The sequence below is a fragment of the Artemia franciscana genome, chromosome 17 (genome assembly GCF_032884065.1).
Source record: "Artemia franciscana chromosome 17, ASM3288406v1, whole genome shotgun sequence".
NCBI lineage: Eukaryota > Metazoa > Arthropoda > Branchiopoda > Anostraca > Artemiidae > Artemia > Artemia franciscana.
The window spans coordinates 5,357,640-5,378,787 of NC_088879.1; the positions used below are offsets into that span (position 1 = coordinate 5,357,640).

Below are 21,148 nucleotides of genomic sequence, written 5' to 3' on the forward strand. Positions count from 1 at the left end.
AGGATGAAAGGGAAAAAGAGGGTAAAAGGGGCCCTATTGTAAAAAAAAACCCTTCATCCAAATCTGAAATCTTTAGCCCAGTATGGAATTTATATCCTATGTATTTTAGGGTTAAGAGGACCCTAAATGGACAACAAAAAGAAACAACATAGATTTGGGTTAAAATGGGACCCCAAGAAGGACCAACGAAGTATTTTTCTGTCTTACGGACCTGAAACCTTCAGGTACGAAACAGGAACGTTCAGGTCAGGAAACAAGTACAGAAGGACCTTAATTTTTATATAGGAGGACCTTGGGGAACGCGAAAATAGACCAAATTCTTTTTCTAATCGTTTTGAACTTTAATCCTCAACGAACTCAAGAAAGAAAAAATTAAGGCTGGGGACCTAGCCCCCTCGAAAAGAGGGTAAAAATTCGTTTCGTATCAACTAGAAATTTATATTATCCGTAAGAATTTCGGCCAAGGAGTCCCGATGCACACACACACATATATATATATATATATATATATATATATATATATATATATATATATATATATATATATATATATATATATATATATATATATATATATATATATATATATATATATATATATATATATAATATATATATATATATATATATAAAACAATAGTCTGCTCGAAAATGGGGTCTAGAAAGGGGTAAAAAAAACTTTTGTGTTTTTTTTCGGTCGACCGATGACAGCTTGTTTGCGATCACCCCACACTAGAAAAAGCTACTAAAATTGGAATGATTTTGAGTAGCCCAGGCCAATGATTGGCCTTTTAGGTTCATTGGGATCAGTTTCTGCTTGTTTTAGGTTCCATTTACTCTATTAAAAGGTTTCATCTGTTCCATTTATTCTTTTAGGTTCCATTTATTCTATTATCTGTTGTTTTTGTTTGTTTTTTTAGCTAGACTTTCTGTTTGTTTCAGGATTCATCTATGTAACTTCTGCTCGTTTCCATTTTGACTCATCATACGACTGCATTTTTGCTCGTTTTATTTTGTTATGCAACTATGATCGCTCTTTAATTTTGTTTTTAAACCTCCACTAGAAAATCTTTCATTAAAAAAACAGTTTTTCAATGTCAAGTAAAGAGCGGTATAAAAACGCTGAACGATGATAAATTAAACCATAAATTATAGAAAAACTGAAAACATTCATAGACTGCATCGGATAATGAAGTTAATCTTAAAGCTTCGATAAATCAATATAAATAAGGGTAGTGTTGCTGCCCCTTAATTCACAAGACTTGAGTGTAATTGGGAATGGGACATATTTAACCAGTTTGTTAACCTCTTTTCTTTTTTACTATATTATTGAAGGTAGAATAATATTTTCCATTTGTTTATATAATTTGTAAATAATTTATGATTGATAGTGATGAATATTTATTTATTGTTTATATATTGCATTATAAATATATATATATATATATATATATATATATATATATATATATATATATATATATATATATATGTATAAAATACAAATAAATTATAATTCATTATAATAGATATTTATTTATGATTTATGTATATTTTTTATCAATATTTAGCATAAAACATATTATAATATTTATAATATTATTTTATGATATTGTCATTGTATTAAGATTTTAATTACAGAAGTGCTAAAGTAGCCTACTGGTCAAGCTTCAAGAAAAACGAACATATAAAAATATCTACGACAATCATTTTAGTTGCACTATTAATGTCATTCCAATTTTTTTTTTAGAAATTTTCTTCAGTGTAGCAAAAATGCAAATCTAACTTCCAAGAAAGAATCATTGTCTTGGCAGTGAACAAGACCGTTTCGGTCAAAATGGTGAATTCAATTTTGTCAAGCAATATTAAAAATATTTCAATATTTAAACAATATTTAAAATATTTCTTGATTTGGGATGATTTGGCAGTTATTTTATTCTAATTTTGAGAACCTTTAATATTTTGTATGAATATGAATGAAAATCACTATTTTCAAAAAAGTATTACATGGAAAATTTTTGTCAGTAGACTATTTTTTTGAAAACCACCTTTTTAGATTTCAATTGCTAAAGCCTTGGTTTGCTTTTTACTAGGCTGTAGCTACTGTTGTAACCATGATATAGAGTCGATACAAAATGGACATGTATTGTATAGATTGTATGCAATATTAATAACAGTTTCGCAGTATTGCGTACTTGAACATCAATCAAGGGTGTGAGATGGTTGTTAGTTTTTTGGGGAAGGATTGTCTGAATTGTCAAAAAGGGCATTTTAGGACCAAATTTTCCAACTTTTGTGTAAGGTCTTTCAAACAAATCTAAAGGGGAGGGGGAGTTGTCCCCTGACATCCTTTCATTTTCAGGAATGTGTTTGGACTTCGTATTTAATAAGTATGCTGAGAGGGTGACTGTTCCCCTCTTATTGCAGAAATTTGCTTCGTCAAAAGAAAGATTACAGTCATATGCTTATCTGCACCAAAACAAAATGGGTGGGAGGCATCCTCCACGACGAATAATAGTTCAGTGAACCTCTCCTTGAAAAATCTAAACATAAAGACCTTACAATAATTTTTGGCATGTCAGGCCCTCCACAAAAAAAAATATAAGGATGTATAAGGTATTCTCGTGGACGGTTTTCATTTTACAAGGCAATGCTATTTAAAAATTAACTTCAGCATAAAGAGCAGCGGGTTGAGGGAGGAGCAGTTCTCCTCACATTCAGAATAACTTTCAACATTAAATACTGAAAAACTGGATGGAGATTAAATAAAAACTAGTTGTGTTCAGGAAGTAAAGAGCGATGTTAAAATTTAAAACGAACGAAACTCACCCTATGTAAGATATCTTCTCAAACTGCCACCAGTTATACCAATTTTTAGGGCATGCAGCCTACCGATAATATGACAGAATTTAGCGTAATCCTACATATATAGGGGACGGGGTGTGTTCCTCCTACGCGTCCACTTCTTTACACAATAGTTTAAACCTATTATATTTTATAGATACTAATTATACTCTCACTTAACTATAAGCTACAGTTCAGCGTCAAAAGTGGGTACGTAGGGGGAATACTTGTGTTAGTTTTATGTTTTAAATTCGCTCTTTGTTTTCATTTAATCTTTAAGATAATATATGGGAATATTATACTACATCTATACCATCTTTATAATACATGTTGCTGTTCATATTTTGGGCTGTCCAATGAGAACTAGGAAAGGTTTCTTTTATAATTGCCCTTTTTAATTTTAGAGAAGAACAATTGGATCGACCGTTCTGTGCGATACCTCATAGAATCTCTAATCGGTTGTGGTAACTGCTGTCCGTTTTGTGGAGCACCGTGTAGCTTAAGCTCTAGCCAACATGATGAACATTCTACCCATTTTCACCGGCCACAAGTCATTGTTGGATATAGGTAACATATTCTACATGTTGAGACGATTTTCACTCCTCGTCATGTGAAATTGTACCGTGTGCTAGCCCATTTTTCACGCTTTTCATCCGTTCCTTAAGTGTATTAATTCAAAATAAGTTTTCCAAAAACCGTTTTTTTAAAGAAAAGTAAAGAGCCACGTTAGAACCTAAAGCAAGCAGAGAGGCTCAATCCCCCTGGTTTTTTTCGAAGTGCCGACTGTGGTGCAAGAAAAGTCCTTCGAAGAGGAATCGGAGGTCGGAGAAAAAAGTTCCCTTGCTAGTACCGGTTCTGAGGATCACGTGCCACTTTCCGTTCATGGTTGACGAGGGTTGTCTGACTCGTCTCTCATATAAGCTAGTCATATATGCTAGCAATAACCAAGCAGTTCGTGTTAACTAACTGTAAGTATAGAACAGCTCATGCTAATAGTAATCGATACTCTAAAAAAGTCATTTTTATGATACTATATACATTAGAACAGTTGCCTTTTTGTAAAAAAAAAATCGTCTTAAAATGTTTTATGTGAAGACCTAAAGTCCGCGTTGCAAAAGTACTTACCTCCAGTTTTTCTGCCTTTGACAGGGAGGGTTATGAGTAGTTGGGGACAAAGTCTAGCGTGCTAACCAGTCAGCTAGGTCAATTAGGTTAACCTCTCACTTTTTTATGGCGATTTGTAATATATAAAATTCATTAAGCTTAAAATTACTCACGATTCGGTGAAAATTTCTCAGCAGTTACGAGCCCTAGAGGCCTAGTAAAAATGTTTTAAGCTCCTATCTAAAAAAATGTGAAATTATGTATGTATTTTTAGAAGACTGGCCACAGACGTGTGTTTTTTTTAGAGTTTAACTAGTGGTCCTGGAGCATTGGGAAAGGACTCACTCGAACCGGAATTGAAAGTTCTAGTGCTCTTTTAAGCAGAAGAGATTTTTCCCACAGAAAAGTTTCGTTTCTGCCATTGGGTCAAAATCCAGTCTATTTGAATTTATTATTGAAAAGTGCCATATGTATGCTCCCAGTCTCAGAGCCCATAGTGCCGTACAGTGGCTCATATTTTCCTCAAGCTATATGCTGTCTTTACAAAATAAATGGTTAATTGACTTTATTTGATTAATGATCAACATAAAAAAGCTGCGCTTTAAGATAAAAACTGGAAATAAAACTAAAAAAAATAAAAGCTACTTCTAAAACAACGGAATGATAAATTTCACTGGAAAATTGAAAATTGAACAATCACGAGTTGAAGGTGCTACTTCTTATCTATGCTTACGAAGTGTTGAGGGGCCTCGGGCCCAGGGTATTTGTTATGAGCACGATCCTACTTTCAGCAAGGTATAATACGCTAAACTAAAATTCAAACATGAACCATTACTTTAAAATTGGCTATTTATCAAATTTTGATCCTTGCTTTTGGGCCCTGTGGTCAGCGTGTGGCAAAAATTGCGATTGCCTCCCCATATTTGCAATTGCTGGCCACAAAAACTCCTAAATATTGATGATAATAGAAATCAGCCAGCATGGTTGAAATAGGTACTCACCGTGTTTTATTTAGGAAAGTATTCTGAATATTTAAGATCACATAAGGTCCACCGAATAGACCAGTGTCTTTGCACAATCCTTGTATAAATTCAGGTATAACATGTCCACTTTTCTACTAAAATGTATCTATGAAACTTTCGGCTTTAAATGGATTATTTGGATACTTGGGGGTTCATATCACACACAACCGATCAAAGATCATATAACTTTAATATATCTACGAACGGTGAAAAACCTAAGGCTTTTTTTATTTGGAAAATTAAGAGACGAACCTCAGAGAATATTTTCTACTAGAATGTATCTCTGAAACTTTCTGCTTTAAATGGGCTATTTGGATCCTTTGGGGTCCATATCGCACACAACCCATCAAAAAGCATACAAATTTAATATATCTACCGGGAAAAAAAACCTACGGCTTTTTCTTGTTTGGAAGAGTAAGACACGAACCTCAGAAAATCAGGCAGATAATCTTTTCTACTAGAATGCATCTATGAAACTTTCTGTGTTAAATGGGTTATTTGGATCCTTTGGGGTCCATATCAAATACAACCCATCAAGAATCATATAACTTTAATATACTACGAACAGGAAAAAAACCTACGGCTTTTTCTTATTTGCAAGAGTAAGAGCCGAACCCCAGAGAAACTGGCAGAGAATCTTTCCTACTAAAATTTATCTATGAAACCTTTCTGCTTTAAATGGTTTATTTAGATCCTTTGAGATCTTTGCTCCTGATGCTGTACTTACCACATCGCCCCAAAGAGGTACAAATTTGCATGTTTGGCCGTTCTGATAAAATAAAGGCTCTCTAGAAATTTTTATCCGATGCCATTTGGGATGGTATGGCCAAAAATACTAGAGGAAAATGATTCCCTGTCCTCTGGTTGAGTTAGACCTTCAAAAGACCTCATACTCTTTAATTCTTCAATCAAATGAGTCGTCCCCCAACTTTTCCAGTGAGACTTAAGGCTTTTCAAGTGAGGCTTAAGGCTTCTCTTACCATCACAGAGGACATTTTGCAGGTTTTCAAATATGGTTGTTAGAATGGTTATCTTGAAATTATCGTCCATACCATACGGGTAACTGAAAGTGTGAAAATGGTAATCGATTGTCCCCAAACCGTTTTGCACCTTGAAAAGGATACCATTTCTTTGAATTTGCAATTGGTGAACTGCCTCCAACTTTTTACGAGCCTATCCTCTTTACTAAGGGGCCAACAAATTAAACAGGAAACATACGCTTCTTTTCTAAATGTAAGCCACTGCTTAGGCTAGAACAGTAGTAAAAAAAAAATTATTTTAAACTCTTTTTCCCTTGTGTTCTACTCTACCCATTGTTCTGCCTTATCCATTTGAAGAATCTACCGAAATATTATTAAAAATCAAAAGAAAATGGACCGTCTCGCTCCTAAATTCTCTTCCAGCTCTTAGCTCCTAAATCTTAGTTGAGAATTTAAAGCACTTTTTATGTACTCTTTTCTTCTTGTATTTTTTAATATTTCTTAGAAAAGTATTACCCGAACAATGAAATGGTTTTCTGATGCTAGCCATATATTGATGGTAACTTCAGGGGGAAGAATGAAACCCTTCAAAACAACAGATACCCTCAGACAACATGATCCTCTGGACACCAGCCTCACTGACTTGCATGCTTATTTTCTTTGTTTTAAATTTATTTTTAAGGTGAATTTTCATGGAATAACATGATTTTATATGCTATATAAATATATGTTATTATATGTTATTGTAGATTCAATGAATCCAGTAATGTCATATTAAAAATTACCTTATTTTGTAAAAAAAATTTACTTTTGAATGAGTACACTCGGTGGATATTTGTGTTGTACAAATGTTACAAAGGCATACACAGGTGGCAAATCTACGCGGAGGGACAGCTCCTCAAAATTACTGGTGATTATGCGTCCTGCAGAAATTATAGGAAATGTAATGGGGCATAATGAGATCTGATGTCCCATCATGGTTCTATTAGTCTACACATCTGCCTTGTTGAATTGCTAGTTTTCTTGTATTTTTTAACTTATTTAGAGTGAAATTTGCAGAACAATTCTGAACTTATAAACTTTTATTGCAGTTTTGAAGGATCCAATGATGCCATGATTGAAAATTGCCCTGCTTATGTCGCAAAAGGAACTTCATTCCAGAATCAGGATACTCAGTGGCAGTTTGTGTCGTACAAAGACTATAAAACTATATACCCTAACTGGAATATACCACCTAATTTGACGATTGAATCTGGAATATTCTGGAAATGGGTCCTGGTTAACAGAGCTTGTGACTTCGAATTATACTATGGATTTAATTCGGACAGTATCCCTTCAGACTGGAGAGACATCACATGGGAGTCGGTAGAGACAGAGTTTGAATCCCAACTGCAAACGGCAGGGGATGAAGAAGATGTATGAGATGCTTTCTCATCTCTGATTAGAGTAGGTTTTTGTGAGGCAATGAGAAAATCTCATAATTTGCTTGTCCTGATTCTATCCTTCCCTCTCTCTCTCTCTCTCTCTCTCTCGTTTCTAATGAAACTTTTAGTGGAGTAAATTCTTATTTGCTTAATTTAATTTTTTATTTATCAATTAATTTAAATGAATATAATTATCCATTAAATGCTATTTAATGCGACAGATTGTTGTCTTTACCTTTTCTCTGGTATTAAGGATATAAGGCGTAGATCAAGAAGTGTCAGCTTTGTGAATGTCTTCTAGTAAAAAAAAAAAAAAAAAAAAAAAAAAATTATGAATTGGAGATTCTTTACAAACTGCTTGGCCTGTATCGCCTTTAAAATAGTAAAAAGATTTTTGCAACACTGTTACTATATATTTTTGCAGCATCAAAATACAAGGTCAAAAGAATGTCTTTTGTAAACATTTTTTTTTTTTTTTTTGGAATGCCTATTTAAGGAATATTTGTTACCGTGAATGTTCGAAATTTGTGAATGTCGAAAATCATCGGTGAATGTCCAAATTACCCATTTCTGGGTAATTTAACCCATTTAACCCATTTCTGATACTTATAACCAAATTTAACCTAATCAAACTGAAGTAACAATTTTTACTGACTGAAAGGCCATTTTATAATTCGTCTTAACAAACCATTGTAATCATTTATGTAATCTTCTTTTTACATAAGAATACTGTTTTCTCATAATTATCACTAACATAACCTTTTGTGGTATACTAACCGTTTTTGCAGGCTGGAAGACTATTTTCAAATAAATCTAAAACTTCCCATTATAATTTTCAGGCAATTCAATCTAAGTTTAGTGACCATTTTGATCAACTATCAGCCCCTTACAAGTCCATGCAGTACTTCCAACCTTCATTATGCACAGGAGTATTGTAGTCCAAGAATAATGGCAAAAGTTCGTGTTCCGAAAGAAGGTCTTAGAAATCTGGAGAGACCACCACAAAATATTATAGTCCAGTATTTGAAGGAATCTAATGCTAATGAAATAACCAAAACTGATTACTCAAAACGGTTAAAAAGAATTCTTCACATGTAGTCAACATAAAAAAAAAAGTCACAAAACGTAAAAAAAACAACTGCTATTTAAATATAAACTTTTGCATAGCAAAAGAACTGTAAAGAATTGAAAATCTAATTCAGAAGTTCAACACCGTGTTGTGTCTTTTTTTAGAAAGAAAAACAGCACTAAAAAGTGCTAAATACAAGAAAACCACATAAACATAATATAGTTTATAAAATAATTTTCATAGTTCATCCGTGTTACATTATTTTTAATAGTTATCATGAATCTATAGTATTCCATGCAGCGATGTCCTGGAAACTTTACCGTCATAGCTTGCATAAGACTAAAAAAGCAGACTCGCAAAGCTAATTAAATCCAAGCAGAGAAAAAGGAATTTCAGACATTCACCGGTGAATGTCGACATTAACCAGATTTCGGACATTCACGAGATTTAGTTACTGCTAATTTGTTCCAATCAGATTTTTCATAGGATTTTCTTTTTGGCTGAAAAATTGCTAAAAAAGAACTTTGATCGGGTGAAATTAGCAATAGCTAAATTCGGTACAAATAAAATCGTATCGTGAATAGGGCATTAGCCCTTCCACTTCAAAATCCATCTTACTTTTTAGTCAACAGTTCTGCTTCATCAGAAAAAAATAGATTAACCCTTTAACTTATCATTAAGATTAGTGATATCAAGTTTTGTAAAAAAGAATAACTTGTTAGAGGAAAAGAAAAGACGAATACGCTTTTTAAGCCTCTGAAGGTTAGCAGAATACCATAACATTCTTCGCCGTACTACGAACTTTTTAATTACGAGTAGTCATAAAAATTTAAAAGTCAAGGACAAGTAACCTAAGGGAATTTCTCACGCCATTTGTACTACAAGGTTTTTTTGTGATTATTTCTGCAGCTTCCTTTATATATATATATATATATATATATATATATATATATATATATATATATATATATATATATATATATATATATATATATATATATAAGTTTATAATGATCATATTTGCAGGAGGTGTCAAGGACTTTCTCAAGATTTTGCTAAGGAAACTAGTGTTGTATAAAAACGTTTTAAAAACGCCAATTTTGACAATTTCAAGCTTTAGGGGTTAGGCTACGACCCCCACTGCCTTTTCCAAGCAGAAAGATTTGACTCCAGATATTCTTTCGCAAAATATTTTGATTTTCACAAAACAAACGTCTTTTACGTTGTTTCAGATCTTTTTTGCTGAGGTAGCTAGTGTTGTATAAAAACTTTTTAGAAACTCCAATCTTGACGATTTCAAGCCTTAGGGTGTGGCAACGACCCTGACTGCCTTTTCCAAGCAGGAAGATGAGACTCCAGATACTCTTTCGCAAAATATTTGATTTTCACCAAAAACGTCTTTTAAGTTGTTTCAGATCTTTTTTGGATTTTGTGTGTGTGTGTGTTTTTATGTGTGATTATAACATCTTGTGAGGAAGCCTTTCTTCCTCGTTTTCATGAAACCAAACTTTTTAACCCACTGAAATTCAAGCTGTTTTTCATGAAACTCAGTCAACAAGCGATGTTGAGTCTTTGTCATCTTGTGAACTGCCTTCCCCGTTTTGTTTCAAACTTGGTGCAATTTTTGTTTTTAACACCTCTAGATTCTTCCCCTTCTTGATATATCCAGTTGCTCATTTAGTTTTTTTTCTTTTTCTTTTATGTCAGTTACCTAAATTTTCGTGAAGCCTTTTTTAAATTTCGAATATTTAAAATTCTAAATGTTTATACAATTATGGGATTCAGTTTTTTTGTGTTTTTTTTTTTCACGTACACAGCTTTAATATACTGGCAGCTTGGACCCACCCCCCCTTCTTTTTACAGACAGCCAATATATATATATATATATATATATATATATATATATATATATATATATATATATATATATATATATATATATATATATATATATATATATATATATATATATATATATATATATATATATATGTGTGTGTGTGTGTGTGAATAGATATATGCAAAAAGCGAGGCTAATCATCAATTTCTTGAGGCAAGCACTAAACTATTGTCGAGCTCTTCAATGAAGATTAGTCCTTTTCTCAAGTCTGATAGAAACAAAATATCACCTTCTTGTCGTAACTGTAGGCTGAGAGAGCCTTAAAACGATTGTTTTTTATAGCCTTAAATTCAAACCTATTTAATTTCTTGATAGTAACCGAATGAATGTATTTTTGTCTTTAAAAGCCCAAATCTTTTTTTCTCTTATACAATGCTTTTTTTCAAGTCTGATTCTATTTTTGATATTTTCTTGGTGTTTTTTATCTTTAAATCACACTGCCTTATTCTATTTTGTCTTCGATTTAAGTGTATTTGACTGATGTTCGTTGCAATAATTGAAAAAAGTTCTTGCATTTTCTATTAAATAAACGAGGCTTAAACATATGCTTCACGGTCTTTAGCTGCTATTTAGTTTTTAGGCTACTATTTGAGGAATAAGTTTTATCTTTCTTTCATTTTATACATGCTAAACCTAATCTCCATTTCTGCAAATTCTGATGGAATTAAGAGCATATGGTAACAGAAGCACTGCACAGTCTGTTGGTTTACACATATTTTAGCACAATTTATGATTTCCTCATGATTCAAAATTTGGTATGTAAGCAGATGGCCCCCTAAGCCTTGCATTCGTTAAAATGTTCGTAATTTTTAAAATTAATAATTTTTAATGGTTCCTTACAACTGAACTTGCAAGTACTGTACAGCGTCAGTTAGTTTACGCATATTTCAGCACAATTCACAATTACCTCATGACTCGCTATGTGGTATGTGCGCAGATAGTCCCTGGGCCCTAATAAGCTCTGTAATTTTTTCATAATGTCATTAAGTCGTTAAAATATTCACAATTTGTCAAATTAGAGATTTATAACTATTTTTAATGGCTCCATTACAACTGACACCCTCGTGCACGTTTAAGTGAACCCTCGTGCAACTTACGAGTACTGTATAGTGTCAGTTGGTTTACGCATATTTTAGCACAATTTACCATTACCTCATTAATCACAATTTGGTATGTACGCAAATGGTCCCTCGGCTCCCCTGAGCCCTGTAACTTTTTCATAAAGTCGTCAAGTAAAAAAAAGTAATTTTATCATATTATTTCTTAAATTATTGGCAAATTGTATGAACTTATTTGAGATTTCGGGTTGAATCTGTTTACTTTCTTAGGGTTAAACATGTTTCGTCTAGTATCTACTGACATGTAGATTTTTCTGTGTCGAAAATCTCACTCATAATTCCAACCTTTGTAAGTAACTTCGAAGACCACACTGCCTTTCCATGACGAAAGTTAAACAGCTCAAAATAGGGATGATACCTTTTTATTGACAGTGAATAGATATAAAATTATTTAACTGGATATTTCGAACATGTTGAACACTGTATATGTGTTCGAAATATCCAGTTAAATAATTTTATATATATTCACTGTCAATAAAAAGGTATCATCCCTATTTTGAACTGTTTTACTTTAACCATTGTAAGAATTAAAAAAGGATAAATGATCATCCTCCCCCCCCCCCTCCACAATCAATCTATATTTTTCTACGTGTAGAAATTTTCATTTCATATTTTTGCCTATTTCCTTCTTCTGATTTAATCTTTGTCAGAATTGAATAGAGGTTGGTTGGTCAATTAGCACTGGCCAAACCTCGGTAGTAGCATAATGTTTGGCTTTAAATTCAAGCTCAACTTGACAACAGTAAATTGGCATTAAATGGTATAATAAATCACATTTTTTTTGTTACCTTCTTAGTAAACAGATGGCGTGGGGGCTTGGAATTTTGTCAATCTACAATTTTTAACAAAATAGTCTTTTTGAGACATTTTCAAGCTGTATTCAACTTTAATAACAAATAAGGATAATAGTAACAAATAAGGCCTTAACAATTAGACGATAAGATGCTAACCATGAAACGTTGGAAATTTTCCAATTAAAAATGTATCGACTCTTTAGTGACTTGAGCCACCTTCCAATGTTGGAGCCCAAGAAATATATCCAAATCCATGTGCTTGCAAACCTTGTCCTGTTATTATTAATAATTGTTCAATTTTTTATCCGTTTCATATATATTCAACGCGTTCTGACTTTTTAAGATATGCAGTCAGAACTTGGGGAGTTTTTATGTCCACTACTGAGTGTATATAGGGTTAGCAGTTTCGACCAAATTTTGTTCCGTGTAAGTTAAAAACAAGATAGCAGTTTTTCGTTTCCCAAATCCCTTTGAATCTTAATAGGGGCACTATAACTTTCAGTTTAAATCAAATGAGCTTCATCTGAAGTTTAGACAACCACCCATTCCATAAAAACCTAATATGCCTCCAGGGCATAACTTACAACCCTTGCCCCAGGGCTCTGAGGGGTTGTGTCAACCCTGGAGGCTTGTCGCCCTCCATCACTTTTGACTCTTAAAGGGGAACTAGAACTTCCAATTTTCAACCAAATAAGCCCCCTCTAAAATGTATACAACCATCCCATCCATAGAAGCTTTAAATGCCCCCGGGGCATAACTTACAACCCAAGTTCCCAGGCTCTTGAAAACAAGATAGCAGTTTTTCCTTTAAACATTTGGCCATAATAATAACTCGTAGAAGTATTAGCATGTACTCTGTAGGCGGTAAATTAATTAGTATGATGATACTTTTTTAGAACAATAAAACTACTGCGGTTAAGGTAGGAAATGAGGTTAGCAGCTGGTTTTATAGTAAATAAGGAGTTAAGCACTGTTGTCTTTCTATTCACCTTTACATAGATCATTTAAATGGGGGTTGTCTTAAGGAAAGGCAATGGGAGAAAATTGAATCAAATGGGGAAGGAACTTTTCTGGACTTAGATTATGCTGATGATTTAAGGATCCTCGATGAAAGTATAGGCAAAATGAATGATATTTTAGAAGTTTTGCGAATTCAGGGTTCTAGAATAGGTTTGAAAGTTAATGCTAATAAGCCCAAGTCGCTAAAACTAGGAATAAGTGAAGGTTAAAAGGTGACACTGGGTAACGAAGAGATTGATCAGGTGGGCAGCTTCACTTACCTTGTTAGTATTATTAGTAATGACGGTGGGAGCAGTGAAGATGTTAAAAGTAGAATAGCTAAGGCTCGGGTTTTTTTCACAGTACTGGAAGCTACGGTAATGACAGTGATCAAACATGGTAGTGAAGCATGAGCGCTCCAAAAACGGAGGGCTCATGCCTACGGATTGTTCTGGGTACCAGGCAGACTGACCGTATTTCAAACAGCAGGCTGAACGATGGGTGTGGTTCAATTCCACTTTCTAGGGTTATGATGACAGAAAGGTTGAGATGGCTAAGGTACATTCTGCGGATGAAGGCGAACCATCTAGGGCTAAACGGGAAACAGATTGTCCGTGGTTTGGATGGCAGAATGTCGTATAGAAAGATTTAAGAGAAATGGGAGCTTCCTGGGAGGTAGCAAAGAGGCTTTGAATATATTAGGATGGAGGAAGAGCGTGCGTAGCTGGGTTGGCCTCAGGCGACTTGGTGGTTTTTTCCATCTTTAGCCAAAGCTGTAGAACTTGAAACCCTGGTTACGCCACGATTCCTGCTGTAAGAAAGAAAAGAAGAAAGAGGCACCAGATTTTAATTGCTATTATTTAAATACACAACAGGCACTAAAATTTTAAATTTCCAAAATCCGATGAATATGCTTTTAAATAAATGAAATCAGTACATATTTTCAAATATCCTCAACAGCACAGGTGCCTTTACCTGAAAATAAAGGAAAAAATTATAAATACAAAACGCGGAAAAGGCTAATACAAAACCAATAAAAAGTAACATTTCTTTTCCTACTAATAATACCTCTAGTATCTGTTCAAATACCCACAGCAACAGAAAAACACATTAAAAAAAAAAATCAATTAATTATTGATTGCATTTGAAATGAATCTGTTTCTGTCAGCTAATTTTCTACTAGACATTTAATTAATACGCAGGGGAATGACACATTTTGCAACACAGCAACCGTTATTGGTCAACACTCAATATAATTAATGGTCACCAATCAAATATTGAAATATAAATTTATGGAATAAATGGAAATTTTAAGTTAAATATTTCGAACATTATATGAAGTGATTGAATTTAGAGTTCGATGTTTGATCATAATTTTTATATGCGGTTTAAGATAGAATAAAAAAAAAAGTTATGTTATAAAAAAAAAAAAAATGAGCAATGTCAATTGAATTTAATTCCTTCTTCCTTTTATCTTCCTTCCTGTTATCGTTGTCTTCCTTTTACTTCTTCCTGTTATCTTCCTATTATCATCCTGTTGCTCTTCCTTCATCAAAGAGTCATCCATTTAAAAAAGAGCATTAATCTTTACTTTTAAATCATGACATGAGCAATGTCAATTGAATTTAATTCCTTCTTCCTTTTATCTTCCTTCCTGTTATCGTTGTCTTCCTTTTACTTCTTCCTGTTATCTTCCTTTTATCATCCTGTTGCTCTTCCTTCATCAAAGAGTCATCCATTTAAAAAAGAGCATTAATCTTTACTTTTAAATCATGACATGAGCAATGTCAATTGAATTTAATTCCTTCTTCCTTTTATCTTCCTTCCTGTTATCGTTGTCTTCCTTTTATCTTCTTCCTGTTATCTTCCTATTATCATCCTGTTGCTCTTCCTTCATTGAAGAGTCATCCATTTAATTTGTTTTCTTGTGGGACTCACTGTTTTTCCTGTTCTTTCTCACTGTTGTTGATTTCTCACACAGTTTTTCCTGTTCATACTCACTGTTTTTCCTGTTCTTTCTAACTGTTGTTCTTTCTCACAGTTGTTGATTCTCTCTGTTTTCCCTCTTCCAACCACATATTTCGTTTTTGTTTCAATGTACTATTTATTTAACTGCGCAAATTTATTTAAATTTAGTATTTATATTTTTTATATTATCTAATGTAAAAATAATTATATTTTTTATTTCATATTTGTATTTTAATTATATTTATAATCTTCATTTAAATTTGCATAAATTTATAAGGTTATTTTGCTAGATACTATGTATAGATGAAACAAACTTTAAAAGTAGAAAAAGAAATTATAATTAAAACGAAAATCTTGCAAAAACAAAGAACAAAGAATCAAATTCAATCTCGAATTTTGAATTCGATGTGATATATATATATATATATATCTTCTCACTTAATCGAGAAGATATATATATTTCGATCATTGATAGATATAATTCAGAAGATGTATATATAACGTTATTTGGGTTGGCTACCCCTGCTCTAGATACTCTGTTTTGTTTGTTCTATGGGCGTTACAATTACATGCTAATTTGTTGTTTTTCTGATAGATGAAAATTTTGCTTCGCAATTATTCGGTTGCGGAAATTCATATACTTTTATTTGATATAATATGAATTCTGTAGTGAAGTGGGCTTTTGACTGAGTTGTTGTTTTTTTTTTTTTCTAAGTTGTGCCACTTGATAATAGGCCATCCGCTTCTATATTCTTCTTTATCCACTTCCCGGCATCCGTTACTACTAAAAGCTGCATAAGCGCATATAAAGCATTTTTTCATTGAAGTACAAGAGACATTAAAATGATAATATATTTCAGCCCCTGGCTCCATCTTCGCACAGGTGCCGATTCACGAAAATGTAAGGGGGACAGAAACGACTAGTTTTCCATGATAAAATACAAAAAGCTATGAAATAAAAACAAGTAGGTATTTTTCAAAATCCGGGGGGGGGGGGGGGCAATTGCCCCACCTGTCCTACCTCCTGTCCTATTTGGCGCCCCTACATTTTCGGTTTATTCATACCAGAAAACCGGAATTTTCTGTGGTTTTTCTTTTGGTTGTTATACACATATAAATATTTTTTCGTTGAGTAAATTCAGCAATCGATAAGTGTGGTAAGACCGCAATGTCGAATAAATATCGGCTGATAGCATTATGTAAAAGTTATATAATAAAATTGTTTTTCTTGTCTAATTTAAAAATTTAGATTCCGTTTTTATTGTTCTTGTTGTTTTAAAGTTGCATTACCGATTACCACTACTACTACTACTACTACTACTACTAATAACTCACTGCAGCACCAAGCCGCCTGAGGCCAACACAGCTACGCACGCTCCTCCTCCAACCTAATCTATTTAAAGCCTCCCTCTTTACACCCTCCCAGGAAGTTCCCATTTCCTTTAAATCCTTATTTATGACATCCTCCCAACCCAGACAAGGACGACCTGCTTTCCGTGTAGCCCCAGACGGTTGGCCAAAAAGGACAATCTTCGGTAATCTGTCATCCTTCATCCGTAGAACGTGGCCTAGCCATCTCAACCTTTCTTTCATTATAGCCCCAGAAAGCGGGATTGAACCACACTTTTCGTACAACCTACTGTTTGAAATACGGTCAGTCAGCCGGGTACCCAGAACAATCCGTAGGCAATTTCTCTGGAAAACATCTAGTAAATTTTCATCTGCTTTTCGGAGTGTCCATGCTTCAGAGCCATATTTGACCACTGTCATCACTGTAGCTTCCAATATTCTAATCTTGGTTTGTAGGCTTATCTTTCTATTCTTCCAAGCTTTTTTTAACTGTGAAAAAACACCCTGAGCTTTAGCTATTCTACTTTTAACATCTTCACTGCTCCCACCATCTTTACTAATAATACTACCAAGGTAACTGAAGCTCCCAACCTGATCAATCTTTTCGTTACCTAAGGTCACCTGTTCATCTTCACTTATTCCTAACCTTAGTGACTTAGTCTTCTTAACATTAATTTTCAAGCCTATTTTAGCACCCTGAACTCGTAAAACCTCTAAAAATTCATTCATTTTGCTCACACTTTCATCTAATATGCTTAAATCATCAGCATAATCTAAGTCCAGGAGCGTTCTTCCTCCCCATTTGATTCCATGGTCTCCAATTGCCTTTCCTGTGCTCCTTAAGACGAAGTCCGTCAAAATGATCCATATAAAGGGGGATAGAACACAACTCTGCTTAACTCCTGATTTAATACAAAACCAGTTGCTAACCTCACTTCCTACCTTAACCGCTGCAGTATTATTCTCGTACATAGCGCAAATCACTTTAATGTATTTTTCTGGTATACCATATAACGATAAGACCTTTGTTAACGCTGTTCTATCAACAGAATCGAAAGCTTGCTCATAATCGATAAAACTAAGGACCAAAGGTGTTTGACAACGAAGGGACTTCTCAATTATTAACCTAAGAGTGAAAACATGGTCGACACATCCTCTACCTTTTCTAAAACCGCATTGTTCTTCCCTTAAAACTTTGTCTACAGCATGTCTCAGTCTAAAAAGTATCATATTACTCAGTAATTTGCTACCTACAGAGACCAGACACTAATGCCTCGATAATTCCGACATTCACTCTTGTCACCTTTCTTATACAGTGGTTTAATTAAGGTTTTCCTAAAATCATTGGGTACTTCCCCTTTTTCAAAAATCATGTTCATAATCTTCAGTAGCTTATTCCTAACCTCAGAGCCACCATATTTAAGGAACTCATTAATCATACTATCAGCACCTGGGGCCTTATTATTTTTTAATCCTTCTAGTACTGTCGCTAATTCTTCCTCACTAAACAAATCTTCCTTCACATCCAAGGTATCACAAACTTTTTCATTTTCATCTATATCTTTTCCTGCAACTGTATCTCGGTTTAGCACATTCTCAAAATGTTCCACCCATCTTTCTTTAACTTTTTCCTTATCACTAATTGTGACCCCATTTCTATCTTTAACTGGGACTAGTCCGGATCGGCTACTCCCTTTCAATTTATTAACATGCCAGTATAATATTTTACTATTATGCCGTCTAGCCGCATCTTCCAGATCCTCAGCAATTTTATCCATCGCCTCCATTTCACATCTCCTTAGTTCATATTTTAATGCTTTCTCCACTTTCTTTACATTCCTTTTGTTTTCATACGACCTATCGCTCAGATAATTCTTATACAAACCCCTTCTACTCTCTATTAAACCTAAAGCTTTTTCACTAATATTCCTAGTTGCTGTCTTAGCACTCTTCCCTAGGACACCATCAGCAACTTCACAAATTGTTTTTCTGAAATTATTCCATCCATCTTCCACATTGTCAAATTTTAAACCCTCAAGTTTAGTACTCAACTGTTCCTGGAATTTTTTTCTCAAATTTTCATCCTGAAGTCTACCAACATCATAACTTCCCGGGAGGGAGTTACTCTTCCGAAATTTCAGCTTTAAATTAACCTTAGACACTACTAGATGGTGATCTTTACTTTTAACATCAATAACGGCACTCCTATACACCCTAGTATCTTGTATTGATCCTGCTAGTCTTCTGTTTACAATAACATAATCAATAAGGTTTGCTGTCTTACCATCACGTGAATACCATGTCAACTTATGGGCCATTTTGTGACCAAACACCGTATTGGTTATAACTAGGTTGTTATACCTACAAAATTGCAAAAGCCTATAGCCATTACTGTTTTCTTTTCCTACACCAAAATTACCTAGGCTAGGATACCATCTATCCCTATTTCTACCAACCTGGGCATTAAAATCTCCTAGCAAAAACACCATATTTCTACCTGGTACCCTGTCTATTTGCTCCTGTAACTGTAAGTAAAATTCATCTGAGTCACTAGTATCTCCATCAGTTGGTTCAATGGGGGCATATACTACTATAACTGATACCCTAAACTTTTTAGTCATAAAATGAGCAATTAGTATTCTATTATTAATACCTTCCCAGCCTAAACAAGACTTAGCAGCTTCCTTATTCATCATGAGCCCTACTCCCTGTCTATGTACCCCATCCTTCCTTCCTGAGTAAACAAATTCTATGTCACCTAATTTCATGCTTCCTACCCCTGGGATATGAGTTTCTGAAACTCCTAATAAATCCAGTTCAAACCGTCTGAATTCGTCAGTCAAAATGTCGATGCGATAGTCATTTTTTAACGTCGTAACATTCCAAGTTCCAATTTTCATGTTCTTTAAATCTTTGAAATTATTTTGGCCTCAAGAAAAGCAGTGATCCCGGATACCAGTGCAGGATGGGGACCAACATATCTTCTCAAGTCTACACCGAAGCACTTAAGCCGGCTTAGAACCGGACAGCAAGAAGTCCCTGGGACCTCCAGTAAGTTGGAGGCTTTGTGCAATCCTGGGCCCATCTTGGTCACAACATGGTTTTCAGCACTTGGCGATGCTCTTCTATCAACAAGAGTCGAAATCCTGCACAGACAGTCCCAAGCCTATTACCTCCGACTCATTATATATTCATGCCTACAAATATTATGCTACTACGGGGAGGCAGCCCATAGTAGATAAATTAGCTAGGAAGAGGTTTTTCAGCCCGAAAACGCCCATCAAAACAAACCAAGCCCAGAAAATTATCCAATAATCAGAATCCCGTACGAGTGCTGTGTTGTTTACTAGGCTATAATTTCCTCGAGGGGCGCCACTCCTCAAGTGGGAAAAATTGACCGCAAGTTTCCCAGTCTTGCAGGTACCCCGAAAGGGTCGAGGCAGCCCTTTACAGAGGCCGTTGTCCATAAATCTGGATCTTATGCCCTGCCGCAGTTGTCCTCCTATAGAGGATCCTCCCACGATGGTGTTCTGCTTCACCATGCAATTTAACCCATTACTGGGAGAAGGTTTGTAACTCATCTGACGCGTGAACACGGCAGTTGGCCCTGCTGAGTGTACATTTGAGGGGCCTTCTTCCTCCTCCACCTGAAATTATGACCCCCAGGGGAGGGTTTCCCAGTTTCTATTATGGGCCCCACTGGGACAAGGTCCTACTTGGCCTAAGCCTCCTATGGAGCTACTCTACCTATCTATAGGGCTTACATATATACATATATATATATATATACACATACATATACATACATATACATACACACATACATATACACATACACACATATACACATACATACACATATACTCACTAACGTGCAAATATATACCCTGAATTGGTATAGGCTAGGTCTGTATATGGTGAATATTAATTTCCTTTCTGATGCAAATGCACAATAACTTTGGATTCAGGATGCAATTCTGACTATAGAGATAAGTATTTTTCTTACTTGAAGTGTATGTGCAGAATTAGAAATTCTGCTGGTACTACAAAAGTAGACCTAAGTAGCCAATTTAGCCTGTCTGAAACATCTCACAAGCCAACACCTTATAAAAAAACACCTTTGATAATTTAAATGAATAAGAAAACTTATTAGAAATTCTGCTGATACTGCAAAAGTAGACCTAAGTAGCCAATTTAGCCTGTTTGAAACATCTCACAAGCCAACACCCTATAGAAAACACCTTTGAGAATTTAAATGAAGAAGAAAACTTATTAGAGACTCTGCTAATACTGCAAAAGTAGACCTAAGTATCCAATTTAGCCTGTTTGAAACATCTCACAAGCCAACACCCTATAGAAAACACCTTTGACAATTTAAATGAATAAGAAAACTAGTTAAAAACTCTGCTAATACTGCAAAAGTAGACCTAAGTAGCCAATTTAGCCTGTTTGAAGCATCTCACAAGCCGACACCCTATAGAAAAACATCTTTGACAATTTAAATGAATAAGAAAACTAGTTAAAAACTCTGCTAATACTGCAAAAGTAGACCTAAGTATCCAATTTAGCCTGTTTG

The 21,148-nt window shown here is 34.4% G+C and overlaps 2 protein-coding genes across 4 annotated transcripts in view; one reads left to right on the forward strand and one right to left on the reverse strand.

Moving 5' to 3' along the window:
• The window catches only part of LOC136037729 (interferon-induced very large GTPase 1-like), a 48,286-nt gene extending 37,398 nt beyond the window's left edge, over positions 1 to 10,888 (forward strand). The window contains exons 4-6 of one of the 3 annotated variants that reach the window (XM_065720504.1): positions 3,249 to 3,411; positions 7,042 to 7,396; positions 9,470 to 10,888. In XM_065720504.1, the coding sequence (XP_065576576.1) occupies positions 3,249 to 3,411; positions 7,042 to 7,372 (494 nt within the window). In that variant the 3' untranslated portion in view covers positions 7,373 to 7,396; positions 9,470 to 10,888. Of the gene's footprint in view, positions 1 to 3,248; positions 3,412 to 7,041; positions 8,804 to 9,469 lie in introns of those variants that run through there. The other 2 variants (XM_065720503.1, XM_065720505.1) reach the window with 2 other exon arrangements.
• A 3,196-nt stretch (positions 10,889 to 14,084) lies between these two features.
• Positions 14,085 to 21,148, reverse strand: part of LOC136037731 (ubiquitin carboxyl-terminal hydrolase 15-like) — a gene marked incomplete at its 5' end in the record, with an annotated part of 88,687 nt that continues 81,623 nt past the window's right edge. Inside the window, 1 exon segment of the mRNA XM_065720506.1 lies at positions 14,085 to 14,229.